Below are 22198 nucleotides of genomic sequence, written 5' to 3'. Positions count from 1 at the left end.
AAGGCCACTCAATCTGGTCAAAAGCCTTTTGTGCATCAAGGATAAAATTGCTGCCCCATTAGCTTTCCCATGATCAGCATATGTAGTACTAAGGAGGCATCTGACATTGGAAAAAGAGAACCTTCCCGGGACAAATCCTGTCTGATCAGGATGGATAATAACCATATAACAATTTCAGCGTGGAAACAGGCCATCTCGGCCCTTCTAGTCCATGGCGAACTCTTACTCTCACCTAGTCCCACCGACCTGCACTTAGCCCATAATCCTCCATTCCTTTCCTGTCCATATAGCTATCCAATTTAACTTTAAATGACACATTGAACCTGCCTCAACCACTTCTGCTGGAAGCTCGTTCCACACAGCTACCACTTTCTGAGTAAAGAAGTTCCCCCTCATATTACCCCTAAACTTTTGCCCTTTAACCCTCAACTCATGTCCTCTTGTTTGAATCTTCCCCCACTCTCAATGGAAAAAGCCTATCCTCATCAACTCTATATATCCCCCTCATAATTTTAAATACCTCTATCAAGTCCCCCCCTCAACCTTCTACGCTCCAAAGAATAAAGACCTAACTTGTTCAACCTTTCACTGTAAGTTAGGTGCTGAAACCCAGGTAACATTCTAATAAATCTCCTCTGTACTCTCTCTATTTTGTTGAGTCATCACCTCTTTAGTATAGTCCGGGAAGATCAAGACCTTGTTTCCCTTGTACTGCATGGGTTGTAGTCTGCTGCGGTGCGGGATCAGCTCTTACACTTGAAAGTGATGGATACGTGCCAAGATGGTGCGCGGTTTCCTGCTGGCAGCTGGCTTCAGATAGAGAGAGTGATGCGCATGATCGACTTTAACCGGATATGGGAAATGCTCTTCTCCGAACAACTTGGGAATCAGTCTGGAAACAAATTCGGTGGGATTACCATCCTCCTCACCCTCTTGTATCCCTACAATCTTAATATTATGTCTCCGGGAACGAGCCCCTAAGTCATGCACTTTAGCTTCAAGCTGGCTATTTTGTCTCATTAGCTCTGAATACCTAACTTCAAGCTCTTGCACGGGTGTTTCAAGGTCACTGGTGGTTAGTTCTTGATTAGCCACACGGGCTTGTAAGTCAGCCTGGGAGGCCCCAAGTGCCTCAAACTTGGTCTCAGAAACATCAAAGCAGTCGTTAATGCCGTGCAGAATTGACTCAGAAATCTCCTGACCTAATTCCTTGCACATGGCCTAAGTTTTATCGGGCGGTATCTCAGACGCGGAGAAGTTCTTTACCGACCCGTTGTTAGCACAAACTTCGGTAGTTTGGCAGTCAGCAGTCTTGGCTTTATTTGCCTTCGGCATTGTCAAACCTTTCCAGACACTTCGTTTAGACATACACTGTTGGCCTATGAATGAATAGAACATGGTATAATAGTAATTTTATCGAGGCCTCGGAGAGGAGCACTGATCAAACACGTCTAATCCATACGCATGTGCACTAGCGCCCCCCTGAATTATTTTTAATAAGTAGATTGTTTTCTGCCTTGTGTGTATTGATTTAAATTCTAATTTTTTAACATATGATGGTATTCTCCAAAGAACATATGAAATTGCAAAATAATATTGAGGAGGATTTTAATTCAATTCTACCATCTGAACTAAGCTCTAGAGTCCTACAAGGAAACATAGTCTTTTTCAATTTTTTGATGGTGAAACATTTGACATGGATAACTGCAGGCATACATTTAAGGTGAGAGAGGTAAGTAACCATAGTAACATTACAGTCTGGGCCTGTATTGGGTTTTTCCATGATACAAAGGGAGATCATCTGCACAAACGTCCAGAACTTAGTTAATACAATACAGAGCAATAAACACAGAATGCTGGAGGAATTCGGCAGATCAGGCAGCATCTATAGAAATGAACATAGTCAACATTTCTGGCCGAGACCTTCATGAGAACAGCAAAGGAAGGGAGAAGATGCCAGAATAAGAAGGTGGGGTGAGGGGAAAGAGGAAAAACTAGAAGGTGATAGATGAACCCAGGTGGTTGGGGGGTGGGAGTGGGGGAATGAAGTAAGAAGATAGGAGGTGATAAGTAGAAAAGGTGAAGGTCTGGAGAAGGAGGAATCTGATAAGAGAAGGGAGTAGAACATGGGAGAAGGGGAAGGAGGAGGGGCATCTGGGTGAGATGGTAGGCTGTTGAGAAGAGGCCAGAGTGGGGAAATAAAGAAGAGCAAAGAGGCAGGAAAAAAGTATCAGAATTTGGAGAGTTCAGTGTTCGTGCCATCAGGTTGGATACTACCTCGAGAGAATATGAGGTGTAGTTCTTCCAACCTGAGGGTGGCCTCATTGTGACAGAAGAGGAGACTATGCACTGACATGTCAGACTGGGAATAGGGATAGGAATTTAAATGGTTGGCCACAGAGGAATTCTGCTTTTTGCAGATGGAGCTGAGGTACTTGACAAAGCAGTCTCCCAATCTCCGTGTGTGTGTGTGTGTGGGGGGGGGGGGAATAAATAAATGTGCCACATATCTCCTTTGAACTTGCCTCTCTCACCTTAAATGCATGTATTGAGATATTTTGACTCTGGGGGGTGGGGGGGAGTGACCACTGTCTAGCCTATCTATGCCTCTTATAATTTTATAAAGTTCTATTGGGTCACTCATCAGCTACTGCTGCTCAAGAGAAAACAAGCCTAGTTTGTCCAAACTTTCCTTGCAGCACACGCCCTGTAATCTAGGCAGCTTTGTAGTAAATAACTTAATGCAATACTTGAGGTGTAGCCTAATGGGAGGTTTATAAAGATACAACACAATATCCTGACTCTTGAATTTAGTACCCTATCTAATAAATGTCGTGCGCTATCTTTACCACTCTATTGTCTTGTATGGCTACTTTCAGGGGACTGTGGACTTGGATCCCAAGATTCCTCTGTATATCAGCACCTCAACCCCATTCTTCTCCCTTCTCCGATAACCTTTGAAACTCTTACTAATGAAGAACCTACCAATCTCCACTTTAAACATACTCAGTGACTCTCCCTCCACATATTCACTACCCTCTGGCTAAAGAAATTCTTCCTCATTTCTTTTCAAAAGCGATGCTTACATCACTTGTGTTTTGAGGCTGTACTGTCTGGTCCCAGATTCCCCCACTATAGGAAACACAATCTCCACATCCACTCAATCTAGGCCTTTAAATATTCAATAGATTTCCATAAGATCCCCCTTCATTCTTCTAAACTTCAGTGAGTACAGGCCTAGAGCAATCAAATGCTCCTCATAAGTTAACCCTTTCATTCTTGAGATCATTCCCATGAACCTTCTCTGGACCCTCTCCAATGCCCGATGTTAGCCTTGCTGGTCTATATATCCCAGTTTTTTTGTTTGCATCCCTCTTTAAATAAAGGCACAACATTTGCTACAGATGATGATGCAAATATCTCAGCTAGGGCTCCAAGAAATTCTTCTTGAAGCAAAATAATGTACTTGTTTGGTAATGATCGTGGAGGTCTGTGATTTAGCATATTTCATATGAAACATGTCACTTTTTGAGGATATCCTTGGCATTCCATGAATGACTCCCCTCCTCTACTCGGCAAATTAAACAACCTTTAGCTGGTACATCTTTTAACAGGTTCTGTTGTTCTCTTGCATCACTTTCTCTTATAGGTATTCAAGTTCAGTGGAGCTTTGGGTCTCATCGTGCTCTACATATAACTACAAAATAAGAGGCCAGTCATTTAAAATTGAGATACTGGGTAACTTCTTCTCAGAGGGCGGTGAGTGTCCCGAACTCTCTGTCCTGGATGAAAGCTGGATCACTAGAAGTATTTAAAGTGGAGTTGGATAAACATTTAATAGATCATGGAATAGGAGAGTATGGAGAGGAGATGCAGAAGACAAGTTGACGTTAGCGTAGATCAGTCATGATAGTAGTAAATGGTAGGGCAGGCTTGAAGGGCCTGGTGACCTACTTCTGTTCCTATTATGTTCATTGGGCACCCATCTATATTGATCCCCTCTTCCTGGACTTGGTTCCTAGCCCTCTATGCCTAAGCGATTCTTTTTAAATGCTATTACTTTCTCTGCTAGTGAATTCTAGCTACTCACCATTCACTGGGTGGAAAAAGTCACTCTCCAATTTTCCCCCCTAAATCTTTTATCCTATACTCTAAATCTGCCTCCTGTAGTTTTATTCACTTCTAACAAGGTGATACTTTTTTGCTGTCAACCCTTCCTAAACCCCTCATAATTTTGTATTTATAGAACATAGACCAGCACAGCATAGGAATAGGTCATCTGGTCCACAATGTGGTGTCAAACCAGTTAAAAAGCAAATCAAAAACACCCAAACACTAATCCCTCCTACCTACATCATGTCCATGTTCCGCCATCTTCCTTATATCCATATACCAAACATCTCTTGAAAGCCTCTGATGTATTTGTCTCTACCACCATACCAGGCAGTGCATTCCTCAACTCTGTGAGTTTAAAAAAAAAATTACCCTTCACGTCCCCCATGAACCTAAACCTCTCACCTTCAATGTGTACCACCTGGTAATAGACATTTCAACCCTGGGAACCCTGTCCGCTCTACCTAGAAGAAGGAAGATAGGCCATCAACTGTTCGCTGTTGATGTTTCTGTAGCAGGCAATTTCTTTTTTACGAGGTTGAATTGCTAGCTCAACGCTCAACCCAGCATGGTTGGAAAGCATGGCTGGATTCGAACTCGGAACCTTCCGCCCCGAAGTCCAGTGCTGATGCCACTACGTCACCAGCTGGCGTCTGCTCTACCTATGCCTCTCATAACCTTGTAAACCTATATCGGATCTCCCCTCCGCATCTGGTGCTCCAGGGAAAACAACCTAAGTTTATCCAGTCTCTCGTGATAGCATATGCCCTCTCAACCTGGCAGCATCCTGCTAAATCTGTTCTGCACCCTCTCTAAAGCTTCAATATCCTTACTATGGGGGTGGGAGGAACTAGAATTGTACACAATACACCTGGAGGCAGCCTAACCAGAATTTTATTAAGTTGCAATATAACCTCTTGAACTTTGAACTCAATGACTCCATAAGCCTTCTTAGCTGCGTTATCGTCCCATATAGCCACTTACAATGAGCTATGAACTTAGCTCCCAAGATCTCTCTGCTCAACAAAACTGTTAAGGATCTTACCCTTAACAGTGTACTGTCTCCTTCCATTTGCCCTACCGAGGTACACCTCACACTTATCTGGGTTAAACTCCATCTGCATTTTTGTCTATCTTTTGAGGCTGAGTTGCTACCTTGACACTCAACCCAGCATGGACGAAAAGCTTGCAAAGAGCTGGCTGGATTCGAGCCCAGGGCCACTCACCTCAAAGTCCAGTACAGGTGCCACAACATCTCTGGCTAGCCGTGAGTATATGTGACCACTTTTTTTAAAGTTGACTGCATGTTCCCAGTACTAGATGAGAAAACATGTATAACAGTTGTCTGCAGATGCCTGATGCATCCAAACCAGGATGTCCTTTCTAATTGGGTATCCAATACTTCCAAGTAATTATAACATTGTTCAAGGGGCTTTTATGCGAAATGGAGAGATGTGTGTCACTTGCAGGCTGAAGAGATTAATTTGTCATCGTGCTTGGTACAGCATCATGGAACAAGGGCCTATTCCTGTGCTATACTGTCCCATATTCTATCTATTCAAGAAGACATTGGTGCTTTTATTATCATAACTCTATTAGTAGTTCATTAGACTGTAGTGCCTTTAACTGGTCTTCAGAACCCTTCTTATGCTCTTTTAAATGTACTACATACAAATTGATAATTCGTTATGGACTTCTAGTGAGCGCTATCTTCCTGCTTGTGCCATTATCAGATGTTTCCCCCACACTAAGGGTCTTTTGTTATGGGATACTACACACATACTTGCTATCTAAATCTATTTTGGTTTATGTCTGTGTTGCTGTTTGGGAAGCTTTGAGGAACAAAGGTATATGATGCAAGTTGTTGGTATCATTAAACACTGCAAGATCTTTGTTTTCCTCTTATTACACAAATTCTAATAGAGAAGAAGAGCAATAGAACTTGTCGGAGTGGTTTGAGACCTTCATACAACACTGAACAGAAAGTGAATTAAAACTATACAGCAAATGTGCTAACAAATCATCAATTTGTACATGGTCTCTAACTTTCTAGTTCTGATATCCTTAATCATTCTAAGTGGGATATACTATATAGGCCGGTTTTTCCTTGAGAATAATAAAGATGAACTTTAGGAATCCATGTACAACCGCTTATACATTTTTAAAAGGAGATGCCAGCATTCGGGTTATAATGGAGTAAGGATTGACTGGTGCGTGCACCTAGCAGATAGAATCATGTAAGCAATCAGTTTAGAAGAAGTCATTGTGAGTGGCAGTAAGTACATCTAAAGAAGGTATGGTTCTCTCATATTATCTCAATAAGAAACTAAATGATGAGATCAATAAGATTCCTGCAGTGTATAAAATAATGGAGATTGTGTTTTCATGTCATCATTGTTCCTGATTTGCCCTTATTGGTATCCTTCACACTTCATTTCAATAAATACCTCCCACCTGTTCCTGTCTTCTTAAAGAAACATTTCTCTAGCTGGATTATCTAAAATGGATGTGAATATTATGCAGTAAGATATTTTCGCCAGTTTAGACAATGGAGCGTTAAGTTGCCAGCAGAATGTATATCAAGGATGGTGTTAAATCCACTTAACATGTCTATTTTCTCTTAAACTTCAATCTTGTTTAATAATTTAAACATGATTAAAATCACACTGTCCTTGGAATACGTGATAGGTTAGTACTTTTACTACAATTATGTGGGAGATGCATGGGGCTATTTGTGATTTGGAGGGCATGTTTATAAGATTGTTATATTGTGTACGGTCATGCACTTTGGTAGAAGAAACAAAAGGGTTGAGTATTTTCTAAATGGAGAGAAAATACAAAAAACGGAGGCGGAAAGGGAATCCTTGTGCAGGATTCTCTAAGAGTTAATTTGCAGGTCGAGTCTGTGGTTAGGAAGCAAATGTGACATTAATATTCATTTCAAGAGGTCTAGAATATAAAAGCAAGGATATAATCTTGAGACTCTATAAAGCACTAGTGATACCTCACTTGGAGTATTGTGAGCAGTTTCTGGGCTCCTTATCTTAGAAACTGGAGAGGGTTCAAAGGAGGGTCATGAAAATGATTCCAGGGTTGAATGGCTTGTCATATGAAGAGTGTTTGATGGCTCTGGGCCTGTATTCACTAGAATTCAGAAGAATGAGGAGTGACCTCATTGAAAATTATTGAATGGTGAAAGGCCTTCATAGAGTCGATGTGGAGAGGATGTTTCCTGTGATGGAAGAATTTAAGACCAGAATCTCCAGAATAGAGGGGCGTCGTTTGGAAAAGAGATGAGGAGGAATTTCTTTAGCCAGAGAGTGGTAAATCCCTTTAATTTTCTGCCACAGGCAGCTGTGGAGACAAAGTCTTTATGTTTATTTAAGGCAGTGTTTGATAGATTCTTAGTTGGTCAGGCATGAAGAAATATGGGGAGAAGGCGGGAGATTAGGGCTGAGAGGAAAATTGGATCAGCCATGATGAAATAGCGGAGCAGACTCTATGGGCATACGGCCTAATTCTGCTTTTATGTCTTAAAGACACTTCAGAGTAGCCATGGCCCTCTTGTCATGAGGCTCTGGAATTTATTCATAGTGCTGTACAGTGCAAAAGTAGGTCTTTCAGCCCTTTGTAAGCACAGCAGCCATTAAATACTTGTCTGTATTCTTCCTGTCTTAGTTTGTGATCTAACATTGGTTAATCAAGAGTTTGACCAAATGCTACTTAAATGTAGTGAAAATACCTGCCTCCACCACCACATAAGCAACATGTTCTAAACAGCTGGGTGGAAAAAGCTCTTTGTCAGATTCTATTTAAACCTCTTGTCTATTTTATTAAACGTGTGCCCTCAAGTTTTGGGTGTTCAGCCTATCCAATCTCTCTCAAAGGAAAAGCAACACGCCTTATTCTGAATGGTATTAAGTTTGGATAGATCCAAAGAGAATCTTTCTTTCACTCTTTTGCACCAGTAACGTCTCCTTGAGACCAGGATTGCCGTTCTGTAATGGTACTTGAGGGCTTGAATTGGAACATATGGATCTAAAGTGGGAATCTACCCCTCCACACCCACCACACCATTCCATGGTCATATTTAGCATTTAGACGGTGAGAAGATGAATTATCCTTGTCAGTTAAGCAAATATTTAAAGGACCTGTATATTCTGGTTGCAGCTGAGTTGTGATGTTCCTGGTGGATTCTGGCTGAGCTTACGAAATCTCACAATTGTCAGCATTTTACAAAATCTTGTTCTATATTATCTGTTCACTCAAAGCTATATGACTGTTTTAACTATCGACGAGCTTATATAGAGACAATATGTGAAATAATTGGTTATTTTGTGTTTCATAATCATATACCCCATGTAAACCTGTTAGTCTCACAATGAAAAGCCATGGTTTACAACCTTTCATATCTCTTATCATATTGACATTTTAACTAATTTTTCTTCATATAGTCGTTCTTGAGAGGAGACTATACATTTTTTCTACAGATAGTAGCAAGTCATTGGTGGATTGTTTTTTAAATTTTAGTGATATCAAATATAATCCCTTTTTAGAGGGCAAAGAACCTTTTTTTCTCTTTTGTCCATCAGTGCAGTTTGTGGTGAAAGGTAATATAAGGAACAGCAAATGGCTGGGGTAAAACATTTTTCATGTTTGTTTGTCTCCCAATCTACATTACCCTTAGAACGGATGCAGTAGAGAAGAGACGGTCACACCTCTTTGGATTTGCTAAGGGGAAACTGAGATGCATACTGTTACGTACCCCGTAACTGGGTTGCCAAACCAGCAGAAATGGACCACTTAGTTGGAGTCTGGATTACTGGAACTAAGAAAGTTTTAATAAAGAAATAAGCAACACAGTACTCTAATAGCAAGGATATAAATGCAACAGGTTAGCAATGAATAAACGCACATGTACACGGAACTATGATAATAGGATCAATCAAGCTCTATCGCAGTCTAGGGGTAAATGATCAGTTTCAAGTGACGCAAAGTTCAGTTCAGTTTGCAGTAATTGCTGTTGTGCCGTTGGGGCGGGGAGAAGAGAGAGAGCGAAAGCGAATGAATATTCAAAACGGATTCCGAACAGACCCTCGATATTCCTCGCAGTTAGCTTTCGGACGAGCCCTTTGTAATGTCTCCTGAGGTCACCGACTGTGACCCCTCCGTTCCAGATACGATTGTTCTTCTGCTGTGAACCCGGCACCCAGGCAAGGGCGGACACACACATCGGGTTCCCGCTCGACCGTATCTTTCCACCCTGTGCGTCTATGGCTGGTCCCGCGACCAGACCTCCAAAACTCCTACCAACTTGTGGGGGCACACCGCTTCCAGGGTCTCGTTACCTCGTGGTGTCGTGTGTCTGTTGCCTTAGCAAACCTGTCCCTTTTTATCCCCCTGCTGGAGTATTGCCTGTCCATCAAACTTCAAACAGTTCAGGGTTCAAAGCCACCGGTCTCTGACAATACTCGGAACTGTGTCTCCTTTTCGTTAATCCCTCTCGTCTCTCATTAACATTTCTGAATGTTCCCCCGTTGTCCTCTTATCGGCATCAATCTTCTGATAATTTGGTCTGTCGTCACAATACACAGGCCATAATCCAGTTCATACCCAGCAGTTGTATAACAGAAGTCTTTCTGAACAACAGGCTGTTCCCAGGTGCACATATTGAGACAGACATCAAGTGCTGCTAGAAGGTAGTCATTTTGGTGAAGAACGTCCTTTGGTCTCACCATAACTTGGCCTTCCAACACAGTAAGATGCCCATTAGAGAATGCTACTGAATGCACTGTGGGGAAGGACCGTGACTTTTGCATGCCACAGTATATAGCAGTAAAAGTGAGTGGAAAGTTGGATGATTGGGAAGCTTTTAAAATCCCAGGGAAAAAAGCTATAGGAAGGGAAAAGATGAAATATGAGACTGGCCAGTAGTATAAAACAGAATACTAAAAGATTTTTCAGTTATATAAAGAGTAAAGAGCAGGAAGGGAATGGAAGATTATGGGCTGAGTGCAGGTCGGTGGGACTAGGTGAGAGTAAAGAGTGCGGCATGGACTAGAAGTGCCGAGATGGCCTGTTTCCGTGCTGTAATTGTTATATGGTTATTACTACACGTGGAAAGGCAGAATTGAGTTGGGCAGCTTTTCAAATAATGAAAGCTTGTATCACCTTCAAATGTGGCCACAGTGGTATGTTTGTTTGCATTCTTTTGTTTTTAAATAAAGTTTACCTAATCTAACAATACAGAACAACAACCAGCTGACTTGGACATTGCATGGTGGAGGGGCAAGTCCAGTGTTCCACAACATTAGCGACAGGTGGAACCTCAGTATGTAGCCACTCTTGGTGCCAATTTATCTTGAGTCCACACACTGATACAGCCACACACGAAGATGGTCATCAGGATGAGAACAACATTGAGTACATTTTTTCGTCGTTCTTGGGGATCTTGTGCCTTGTGATCCATCGGACTGGTGTTCCCTTGCACTAATGCAATGGAATTGGCAAGCTGAACGTGTACCCATTTAAACCTAATGAAGTTCACCCATTTTAATGGAGGGGAACAGCTGCAGAATAGTACTGGTTAATTTATATTTTAAATTGAGTTTGTTAATTAGTGTTTTTAATCTGTTCATTGTTCTTTTTTAATATTTTTATAAGTTTAGGAATGTCAGTAGTTTGACTGTCTTTCGGTTTATTCAGCTGTTGTATAGATTAGGCTTGTACTAACCTGCCTATTTACTGAAACTCAGATAGTGCATTGATAGTGGTAGCTCCACAAAAGATAAGCAAATAGTAAACATGAACGATAATGTTGCATGTGAGCAGCTCATCATTGGAAGCAAGATTGGGCATTTTATTTGTCAAATTATTAATTTTCAGCACACTGGTGTAAGGAGAGAACTGGATCAGTCATTTACATGACATTACACTCCAGTGAGGCATTATTTAGGATGTTACAGGCCCACTGTACCTGTTTCTTCATTTAGTTAGTCATCAGATAATGCTAAAGCTCAATTTTCCTTTCTGTTTCAAAACATAGAATGTTAGGCCTCAAAAATAAATTTAAAACTATGTACATATTACAGTATGAGGATTGGTTTGGGAAAGGAGAGGTAGGGTTTAGGGTGAATGGCTTCCCTGATTTCACTGCTAAGGTTTTAAAATTACTCTTAGCTAGTCCCAAAATAAACACTTTTATTTGCAACACTGTGCTATCATGTTCTGATGTGATTGAGGTGTTTCCTTGTACAATAACTTATTTCACTGGAGTTTGACTATCAATGTGTACACGTTCTGCACGTAGCACTGTCATTAAACCATCAAGCATTTGGCTGGGAGCCAAAGTTTGCAGGAAACAGCTATCCTATTCCCAAACATTACTGTTCATGATTACGTTGTAGATAACATGTTGCAAATTACAGTCAGATAATTGTATTCCAACAGCATACAAGGGCACAAAATTAATCCTTCTAGATACTTTCAGCCATCTAGTTGTACTTTGTTTTAGGTTTGTACCCAAGTAATTCATGTTTTATTCTCAGGCTGACTGGGCATCACCCCTCACCAGTACCATTCCAATGCTGATTAGGTCTCATTCTTGAGCTCATGCTCTCTATTTTCTTTTCCAGAAAATTTTGACTTCTCTGACAGCATGGAGTTTGCAGTGAGAAGTTGTTATTTGGTGTTAAGGATTTGTGTAGTTTTATATACTTTAAGGAGATTTGTTATGTCACTAAATACTCCAGCAAGTTTTTACAGATGAACCTTAGAGAACATTCTTACAGGTTGCATCACTGTCTGGTATGGAGGTGCCAATGTACAGAATCATAGCCTTCAGAGGTTTGTAGACCACTTTTTTTTAAACTGGCCACTTTGTAGTAATGAGGAATTGCCTTGTATTCCTCTTGTTGAACCAAGATTTCATATTTGTGACTTTCTGATCTCTTGGCATCTTTTCCCAGTCCAAGGAAGACTGTAAGATCTCTATCCTCATTTTCCTCAGTGAGAAGGGATGCAAATCATCTGCACCAGGTAACTTGTGCACTCTTAAGTGTGACCAGCCTTTCTAGGACATGCTGCCAGTGAAGTTCACCCATCCGTAGCCTCTACCATCTCTGCTTTAGTTACTATTTAGTCAGCATCCTTTTTTTCATTAAGAATTTTAGCCTTTTCATCCCCAATTTATCTTAGCTCGCCTCTTTGCTATGTAAGGAATTTTTGCTCCCTTGTATGTTAACTGCCATTTTATTCTTGCCAATCTTGTTTTCCTTTTCACTTCCTCCCTCAAATTTATTAATCTTGTTTTTCCTCATTACCTTTACTGATGAAGTCATAGTGGAAGTAACGCATTCTCAATCCAGGATTGTATTTTATCTGGTTCTTAGTAATTCACCTAATGTGCATTGTGCAACATTTTTTTTTTGTTTCCTGTTTTCTTAATCTGCCTTGTCCGTGTTCACTTAGTTCCAGGATAATTTATTTTTAAGTAATTCAACTTGTAGTTGAAGTTTAATTAAGACAGTTCCTTGTAATATTAATGCCACTTGCAAGATAATTTCTGTATGGACTCCTTGGTCCATCAAATTATTTGCACCAGGTAACTTGTTCACTCTCAAGGGGCTTTTGTTTTAGTGGCAAACTGATGCTCTGTGTTATGTCTATTTAATTTGGTGATGTTGGATTCTCGGGTAGATGGTGGTGGCATCCGTTAATCTTGCGAGACCATGAATCTGCACCTGGAAGGTTTCCAGGGCGCAGGCCTGGCCAAGGTTGTATGGAAGACCGGCAGTTGCCCATGCAGCAAGTCTCCCCACTCCACGACACTGATGTTGTCTAAGGGAAGGGCAAGGGCTGATACAGCTTGGCACTAGTGTCGTCACAGAAATTGCCAGAATGAGGTTGAAGACAAGGTTGGACTGCCTTAGGGACTCCAGCTCCGGATGCGTCCTCAGGGTTTACTCCCGTAGTCTTTCCCATGAGTTGGTATGGCCGCAAGGCAGCGGAGGTTTGAAATCAGAGTTTTCCCTCTCTTAGATGGACTGCCTTCCCAGGTTGACGAGCTGCATCTACCCGAAACACTGGTTATAAGGTGCCAGGACCCACCTTCACCTCTTCTCCTGTCAGTAGAAACAGTTCCACCAGGCTTAGAGGCTAAGCCACATGAGAAGGCCAGGAGTTGGACTTGGTTGTCAGAGGCTATTTGAGGCACATGCCGTGAGGAGCACTTTTAGGTAGTGGGAGCTTGTCCCCATTGCCACTCCTCAGCTTGACAACCTTGGAATCTCAGGTAGGAAGTTAGTGCGATATAATACAATCTCCTTTTCTTCATTGATGGGATATGTGGATGACTGGCAAGCCAATTATATTGCCCAATCGTAGTATGTGAGTGGATACAGTACATAAATATTGGGTCTGAATGGAAAAGGAGGATAGCAAGTAAGACAGATTTCTTAATAACCAAATTATTGTGACTGCCAAATTATTACACTTTTACTGATAGTGGCTTTTTTAATTGCAAGATTATTTGCTAAACCATATTCATGGTAGGATTTGGTTGCCAAATTAAAGCAGTACCCCAGGGCTGGTGAATCTTTTTCAGAGTGTGTTCAAATTGGCGATAATCTTCTTTTTAAAAAAAAAATCTCCAGTGTGCCATGGTAATTTTGAATCAGAATCAGGTTAATTATCACTGACATGTTATGAAATTTATATTGTGGCAATAGTACAGTGCAATATATAAAAATATTGCTATAATAAGAAAGAGAAAAAAGTAGTGCAAAAAGAGAACAAAAAGTAAGGTAGTGTTCATGGTCTGTTCAGAATTCCAAAGGCAGGAGGGAGAACACTGTTTCTAAAACATTGTGTGTGCGTCTTTAGGCTCCTCCACCTGCTCCCCAGTGATAGTAACAAGAAGAGAGCATATCCTGGATGGTGGTTCTTAACAATGGATGTCACCTTCTTGAGACTTTGCCTTTTGAAGATGTCCTCTATGGTGCGGAGGGTTGTGCCTAGGATGGAGCTGGCAGAGTTTACAATCCCCTGAAGTTTTTATCATTTAATCAGCAGAGATTATCATTGGTTAATGAATTAGTAAAAATAATTATGGACTGTTTTGTTAAGGAAGAAGGATGAATCCTGTTGCTTATTTATAGTATGTCTATTTTTTGTTTTACTAGTAATAAAAGTATAAAGGAAATGAATTTAAATGGAGCATTTTAGAAAACCTATTCAAAACTTATTGATATTAATGCTTTAAAGGACAATTGAAAAATAACATTTCTAATTGGTATTGTTCTCGTAACCAATTACTATCCAAATACTGATGTGTACACCAGATCTGCAAAGATTTCAAAAGATGTCATCCAATATCACATGTCTTGTAACTGTATAGGTGGCGCCAAGCTGGTTTGAGACGATTCCTGTGAAAACATCTTACTGCTCTTGGGTTGTAAAATATCATTTGCTGTTTCATATGGCAGTAAAGATAATTATTATGCATCTTTTTATTATCGGTGTGTGTTTTAAAGAATCAAAGGGCAGCACTGCAAGTCTGCAAGTTGTTTGCCAACAATTTTTTTGCGGTACCATCTTCAGCATCCATGCTATAGATTTGATGCCCCCCCCCCATCCCCACCCCCTTTTTATTAGGCCATTAGATTATGAAGCAAGTAATATAGCTACTGTTGCACCTCTTTGGTTTGGAATCAGAGCCTAATGTTTCTCTGCATTGTTAATAGTGCATCTATATTAGGGATTACAAACACAGTGGATTCCACTTAATGGGGCCGTGGGTTAATCAGGGTGCTGCTTATTTGAGAAAACTCCTAAAGAACAAAACAAAAATTGAGAAAATAGCCGGGATTACCTTCATTTACTTGGGACACTATGCTGCTTAATTAGAACAGAAAACTGTTGCTGAACAGTTTCTGATTCGTGTCAGTGCATCCACTTGTGTGGCTGTTAGATAATACACCACACTTGGACAGAACAGTTTTTAAATAGTGTAAGTTGCGTGTTTGTGTTCAAAAAGCAGTGATTTTTGTCGCTGATAGTTGACGAGAAATGAGCAGCAAGACAATTCAGAATTGTTTTGCCCACTGAAGTTTCAAGCAGAAAATGGTACAAGTGAAAATGAAATGATTTCATTACTTCAACACTTTAGGAACTATGAAGAATTTGAAGGTATCAACAGTCATCTTGAATGTTAAAATGAAAATGAAGATTTGGAGGATACAATTTTTGAAAACATTGTACGTAGGCAGTCCATTATCTACATTAGGTGTCTGCGCTGATTTTGTTCATTTACGATCAATCAAAAGAACATGGCAGTATACATTGGATGAATTCTTCCATCGATACCTATTAGGGGCTTATACACAGTTTAATAGTACTGTAGTAGTATTGATAATGTTCTAGTTCTGTATTTCATTTAAATACACAATTTGTTACTCAGTTAAATGGTAGTTGGTATTTTTTCTACCTCTTTAACTATCTACATCAAACTTTGGCTATTTAACCACGTGATTGGGGCAGAATGCATTGGTCTTGTTGTATCCCAATTAACCAGAGTCCACTATATTATATTGTGACAAGATCTCATCTTTTATATGAAAGCTACGTTAGCTGATTCTGGCATACTGAAACAGGTTAAAATAATTTTGTCATAAATTTTTTGTTACGTATAGATATTGATCTGGAAGGATCATATTGAAATGGAATAATGGCTAAAAGTCTTAGTAGCTGTTTGTTGAAGCCATTTGATTACAAAGTAAATAGCAATCTTGTCAGATCATATCAAGCAGGTAGTTAGTTCTGAGTGCTTCTCTTGTGGCTTAGTGGTTCTTCTTGTATCTGAATGCTAGCCACCTCAAAGCAAGATCAGTAAAATTGAATAAAAAGGTAATGTTTTGGTCCCTGAACTGTGCTGTCTGTCTTTGCAACACCAAGCTGTAATATAAATTATTGGAATGAAATCAATAGCTTGCAACTGCTAGCACATCCTTCAATATACACTTAAGGCATGAAATATTTGCAGATCTGTGAGGAGCTTAAGTTAACCTCATTTTATTTTGCTTACTTGACAATAAACAGAAGCAATTCTTTATGAGAGATTTGATTGGAACACGTATTTATAAAATGATCATTTCTTGTGCAGAACTTAATTACAGGAAGTACAAAATGTTTTATGATAACTTGAGATAACCTTACAACTCACTCCGAAAAGCAAGCAAACTATCTTGTAGAATAATTAGCATTTAAAAACAATTTTATGTGACTTTTATTATCTTGGTTTGAGGTATCAAATACTATCAAAAATTTCTGTAATATTTTTGCCAGTTGCTTTCTGACTAAAATGGTTTCTTAAATGTATAAGTACTCCTGATTAACAACAATTGTTGGACAGCCAAGCATCACCATGTTGACAGTGAAAATAAACTACAATCTTTTAAGGTGTGCTGTATATAAATCAAGTTATGCCTTGTCCTACCTCTACCAGGGTTTGTGATCTGTGAGATGGAATTTGCCTCTGCTTAGTCTGCAAAAGCAGTAATATAAACTTAAAGTTGACTGTTTTCAGTTTACCTTTGGTATAAAACGAATCCTCTTAATTGTGGTTGCAATTTCCAATACTACTTCAACATTGCTTGAGATCAACTATTGACACAGTGTTTAGTGTGTTTAGTCTACAAATTATTTTAAATCTTTGGGCTACAAACTATGTAAAGAAGGCTAGGTAGAAATTTCCAATCCCAAGCAACACACATAAAAGTTGCTGGTGAACGCAGCAGGCCGGGCAGCATCTCTAGGAAGAGGTACAGTGGACGTTTCGGGCCGAGACCTGATGAAGGGTCTCAGCCCAAAACGTCGACTGTACCTCTTCCTAGAGATGCTGCCTGGCCTGCTGTGTTCACCAGCAACTTTTATGTGTGTTGCTTGAAATTCCAGCATCTGCAGGTTTCCTCGTGTTTGCATTTCCAATCCCAATCTTGAACTAGAGGATGCGCAAGAATAAGTTGGATACAATTATACCTAAAACTCAAAGAAGGATACATATTGTACTTATGAGCAGTTTAAAATAAACGCGCTTACAACACGCTGGAGGAACTCAGCAGGTCGGGCAGCATCCGTGGAAACGATGAGTCGATGTTTCGGGCCGGAACCCTTCGTCAGGACTGAAGAGGGAAGGGGCAGAGGCCCTATAAAGAAGGTGGGGGGAGTGTGGGAAGGAGAAGGCTGGTAGGTTCCAGGTGAAAAACCAGTAAGGGGAAAGATAAAGGGGTGGGGGAGGGGAAGCAGGGAGGTGATAGGCAGGAAAGGTGAAGAAGGAGTAGGGGAAAACACAATGGGTAGTAGAAGGAGGCGGAACCATAAGGGAGGTGATAGGCAGCTGGGGGAGGGGGCAGCATGACAGAGGGATAGAGGAAGGGATGGGGAGGAAATGACCGGAAGTTGGAGAATTCTATGTTCATACCAAGGGGCTGGAGACTACCTAGACAGTATATGAGGTGTTGCTTCTCCAACCTGAGTTTGGCCTCATCATGGCAGTGGAGGAGTCCAACCTGAGTTTGGCCTCATCATATTCCGCCTCCTTCTACTACCCATTGTGTTTTCCCCTATTCTTCACCTTTCCTGCCTATCACCTCCCTGCTTCCCCTCCCCACCCCTTTATCTTTCCCCTTACTGGTTTTTTACCTGGTACCTACCAGCCTTCTCCTTCTCACCCTCCCCCCACCTTCTTTATAGGGCCTCTGCCCCTTCCCTCTACAGTCCTGACGAAGGGCTCTGGCCTGAAATGTCGACTCATTGTTTCCACGGGTGCTGCCTGACTTGCTGAGGTCCTCCAGTGTGTTGTGAGTGTTGCTTTGAACCCAGCATCTGCAGAGTATTTTGTGTTTAAAATAAACTTAGCTGTGCACAATGTTATACCCTTCTAAAATCTGTTAAGTCAAAGCATCCAAGGTATTAAATATCCAGCAACACACATGAAAGTTGCTGGTGAACGCAGCAGGCTAGGCGGCATCTCTAGGAAGAAGTACAGTCGACGTTTCCGGCCGAGACCCTTTGTCAGGACGAACTGAAAGAAGAGCTAGTAAGAGATTTGAAAGTGGGAGGGGGAGATCCAAAATGATAGGAAAAGACAGGATGGGGAGGGATGGAGCCAAGAGCAGGACAGTTGATTGGCAAAAGGGATATGAGAGGATCATGGGACAGGAGGTCCGGGGAGAAAGAAAGGGGGAGGGGGGAAACCAGAGGATGGGCAAGGAGCATAGTGAGAGGGACAGAGGGAGAAAAAGAGAGAGAGAAAAAAGAAAATATATATATATATATATATACACACACACACACACACACACACACACACACACACACACACACACACACACACACACACACACACACACACACACACACACACACACACACACACAATAAATAAATAAATAAATAACAGATGGGGTACAAGGGGGAGGAGGGGCATTAATGGAAGTTAGAGAAGTCAATGTTCATGCCATCAGGTTGGAGGCTACCCAGACAGAATATAAGGTGTTTTTCCTCCAACCTGAGTGTGGCTTCATCTTGACAGTAGAGGAGGCCGTGGATAGACATGTCAGAATGGGACGTGGAATTAAAATGTGTGGCCACTGGGAGATCCTGCTTTCTCTGGCAGACAGAGCGTGGGTGTTCAGCGAAACAGTCTCCCAGTCTGCACTGGGTCTCGCCAATATATAGAAGGCCGCATTGGGAGCACCGGACGCAGTATATCACCCCAGCCGACTCACAGGTGAAGTGTCGCCTCACCTGGAAGGACTGTCTGGGGCCCTGAATGTTAGTGAGGGAGGAAGTGTAAGGGCATATGTAGCACTTGTTCCACTTACAAGGATAAGTGCTGGGAAGATCGGTGGGGAGGGATGGGGGGGGAACGAATGGACAAGGGAGTCGCGTAGGGAGCGATCCCTGCGGTAAGCTGGGGGGTGGGGGAGGGAAAAATGTGCTTAGTGGTGGGATCCCATTGGAGGTGGCGGAAGCTACGGAGAATTATACGTTGGACCCGGAGGCTGGTGGGGTGGTAGGTGAGGACCGGGGGACCCTATTCCTAGTGGGTTGACGGGAGGATGGGGTGAGAGCAGATGTGCGTGAAATGGGAGAGATGCATTTGAGAGCAGAGTTGATGGCATGAACATTGACTTCACAAACTTGTGCTAATGCCCCACCTCCCGCTCATACCCCATCCGTTATTTATTTATATACACACATTCTTTCTCTCTCTCTCTCCTTTTTCTCCCACTGTCCCTCTGACGATACCCCTTGCCCACCCTCTGGGTCCCCCCCACCCCTTCTCCCTGAGCCTCCTGTCCCATGATCCTCTCATATCCCTTTTGCCAATCAACTGTTCAGCTCTTGGCTCCATCCCTCCCCCTCCTGTCTTCTCCTATCATTTTGGATCTCCCCCTCCCCCTCCCACTTTCAAATCTCTTACTAGCTCTTCTTTCAGTTTGTCCTGACGAAGGGTCTTGGCCCGAAACGTCGACTGTACCTCTTCCTGGAGGTGCTTCCTGGCCTGCTGCGTTCACCAGCAACTTTTACGTGTGTTGCTTGAAATTCCAGCATCCACAGATTTCCTGGTGAAGGCATTAAATATGTTTGTATTCTTGCATCAAAACAATGGTTTTAAAGCTAGTGAATAGACTATACCTTCAGGGATTGCTAGAGTTAGGAATGATCTGCCTAAATATTCAGGTCTAAAGCAGATGTTCAGTGACTTGCCACTTGCTTATATACATTTTTTAAAAAAAAAATCACATTCCAATTGAATGATCTTGTTTTTCAGTATACATTGGCAAGTGGATCTTAGCAGTTGCAGGAAATGAGAATTGCATTTCAAATTATCTTTGAAACAATATTCACTTTTTGTAAATCAATTTCTACTATGCGATGAAGGAAATTTTTAACTCTGCCAATTCATCCAATGACCACTCTGAGATGGGGTTACTTAAGTGAGGCTTGACTTGCCATGTTGACATCTATGTTGGAGACGAGCATTATCTTTTTTTTGCTTCAAACCTTAGAGTAATGTAATAATGACATTTCATTTGCAATTATAGTAAACATCTAAATTTTATTTTAAAATGAGCTATATTTTGGCATACATTTCTGTACTCTATTCCCATTACTTTGACCTGGCTGTTTTATCCTGAGTGGCTTCTGCTAGGAACACAAGACTGCACATTTCTTCCTTAAAGAGAAACTATTTGTATTGTTCCAAACAGCATCTCCAGAAAGCAAGCACACCAAAACGGTCAAGATAATTTAGTCCTAGAAATTCAACCATGTCACACTTGCTGTTTGTGTTACAGTACTTAAATGAAGTGTAAACTCAATTGGCATTTCCTACCATGCACTCCATCAAAGCAGCTTAGAAATTGGCTGTTCCTCTGCAGATATGAACATATAAGCACAGACAACTGGGCATAACACATCGATTTTAGTTATTGTGCAATCCACATTTGATATCAATGCTGAAACTTCAATTCTAATTTGCACCAAGGCCATAGGTCCCAACCAAAGAAGCATCGCTGAATGGAAAAAATAAATTCCTCTAGCAGTTCTTAAGAGAGCAGATCTATCAGCACCATTGTGGTTGGACAGTGGGGGGTGGGGAATAGTAGTTAGTTGAATTGATAGTTTACAACCCTGTGGCATTTGGAAAAGTGGAGCAGCTTGAGGTAGAGGATGCAAGGACAGGTACAGGAACAGATCTACCACTTTTTTTGATCCTCGTATGGACATTGTGGCAGCAAAGGTGGACACTTAGAGCTAGAACTAGAAGCAATTCAAATCTACCTGTCCTCATCCTATTAAAGAAAGCATATGGTCTTATGAATAAAATACTTAAAAATTGAGTCCATCAGAACAGATCTCACCCTTTTTCTATTCACATGACGTGTAGGTCCTGGCAAGTCTAAGATTAATTCCCTGTTCTGAATTGAATGGCTTGCTAGATCATTTGAGAGAACAGTAAAGAGTCAAATGCACACCTTTGTTTCTGAAAATGATTGTAAGTATCTCCAAAAAGCGTCAGTAAATCCAGTGACACACATAAAAGTTGCTGGTGAACGCAGCAGGCCAGGCAGCATCTCTAGGAAGAGGTGCAGTCGACGTTTCAGGCCAAGACCCTTCGAGGTTGCCATGAGGAAGTAAATCCAGTGGCTGTTTATGATAATCTAGTAGTTTATGGTGCCAACTTTTTGTTATAGATTTAATTGATTGAATTTCTTCCTCTAGCAATTCTAGTGGTACTTGAAGTAGTGATTCCAGATTATTATTCCAGGCCTCTGCATGGATTCAGCCACACGATAACTATGCCTACTGAATGCACTATCACTGGACATTGTTATCTATTAACCTAAACCTAATCAATGATTTGGTTAATGAAAATGGTTGCAATTAATATTTTCCTTTCTTTTCAGGCAATGGTGGCCTGCTACCCAGGGAATGGAACAGGATACGTTCGACATGTTGATAACCCGACAGGTGATGGACGTTGTGTGACATGTATTTATTACCTGAATAAAAACTGGGATGCAAAGGTAAATCCATACTTGTGGATTGTTTTTACTTGTTTGAGATGGCTTTCCCTTCCCTGCACCCCCTCTATACAAAAGATAATTCTATTCCACTCAATTTTGAAAAATGGAGAAACTTCATATATATTTTTAATTTGCATGCAGAATACAACTTGAGGGGATTACATTTTGGATCATCAACACATAGCTATAGGTTAATGGGATTTGAGTTAAATCCTATTAATTTGCTCCAATATTATCAGCTGAAGTTCTGATTTCCATGTTGGTGCTGCACAGAAATATACAGAAATGCAAGCCTCTTGCATTTACTGTTGTACCACATCACGATATAGATGGAAAACCATGTAGATGGAAATGAAGGAAAGCAATACTCATCTACTGATTCCTGGTCAATGGAAGGAAGAATGGCACATTACTATAATCTAACAGCTTTCGTTTATATCCCATGGGTTCAGTTCAGAGATGAGTTTTGTTAAATGAAATAGTTCATTGCG

The 22198-nt window shown here is 41.1% G+C and overlaps 1 protein-coding gene across 2 annotated transcripts in view; it reads left to right on the top strand.

Annotated features, from left to right (window-relative positions):
• The window catches only part of egln3 (egl-9 family hypoxia-inducible factor 3), a 49947-nt gene that overhangs the window by 18497 nt on the left and 9252 nt on the right, over positions 1-22198 (top strand). For both annotated transcript variants that reach the window (XM_072267445.1, XM_072267454.1), the window contains exon 2: positions 21588-21707. In XM_072267445.1, the coding sequence (XP_072123546.1) occupies positions 21588-21707 (120 nt within the window). The remainder of the gene's footprint in view (positions 1-21587; positions 21708-22198) is intronic.

The sequence above is a fragment of the Mobula birostris genome, chromosome 1 (genome assembly GCF_030028105.1).
Source record: "Mobula birostris isolate sMobBir1 chromosome 1, sMobBir1.hap1, whole genome shotgun sequence".
NCBI classification, from domain to species: domain Eukaryota; kingdom Metazoa; phylum Chordata; class Chondrichthyes; order Myliobatiformes; family Myliobatidae; genus Mobula; species Mobula birostris.
The sequence above is the reverse complement of the archived record's forward strand: the minus strand, read 5'-3'. Positions and strand labels throughout refer to the sequence as shown.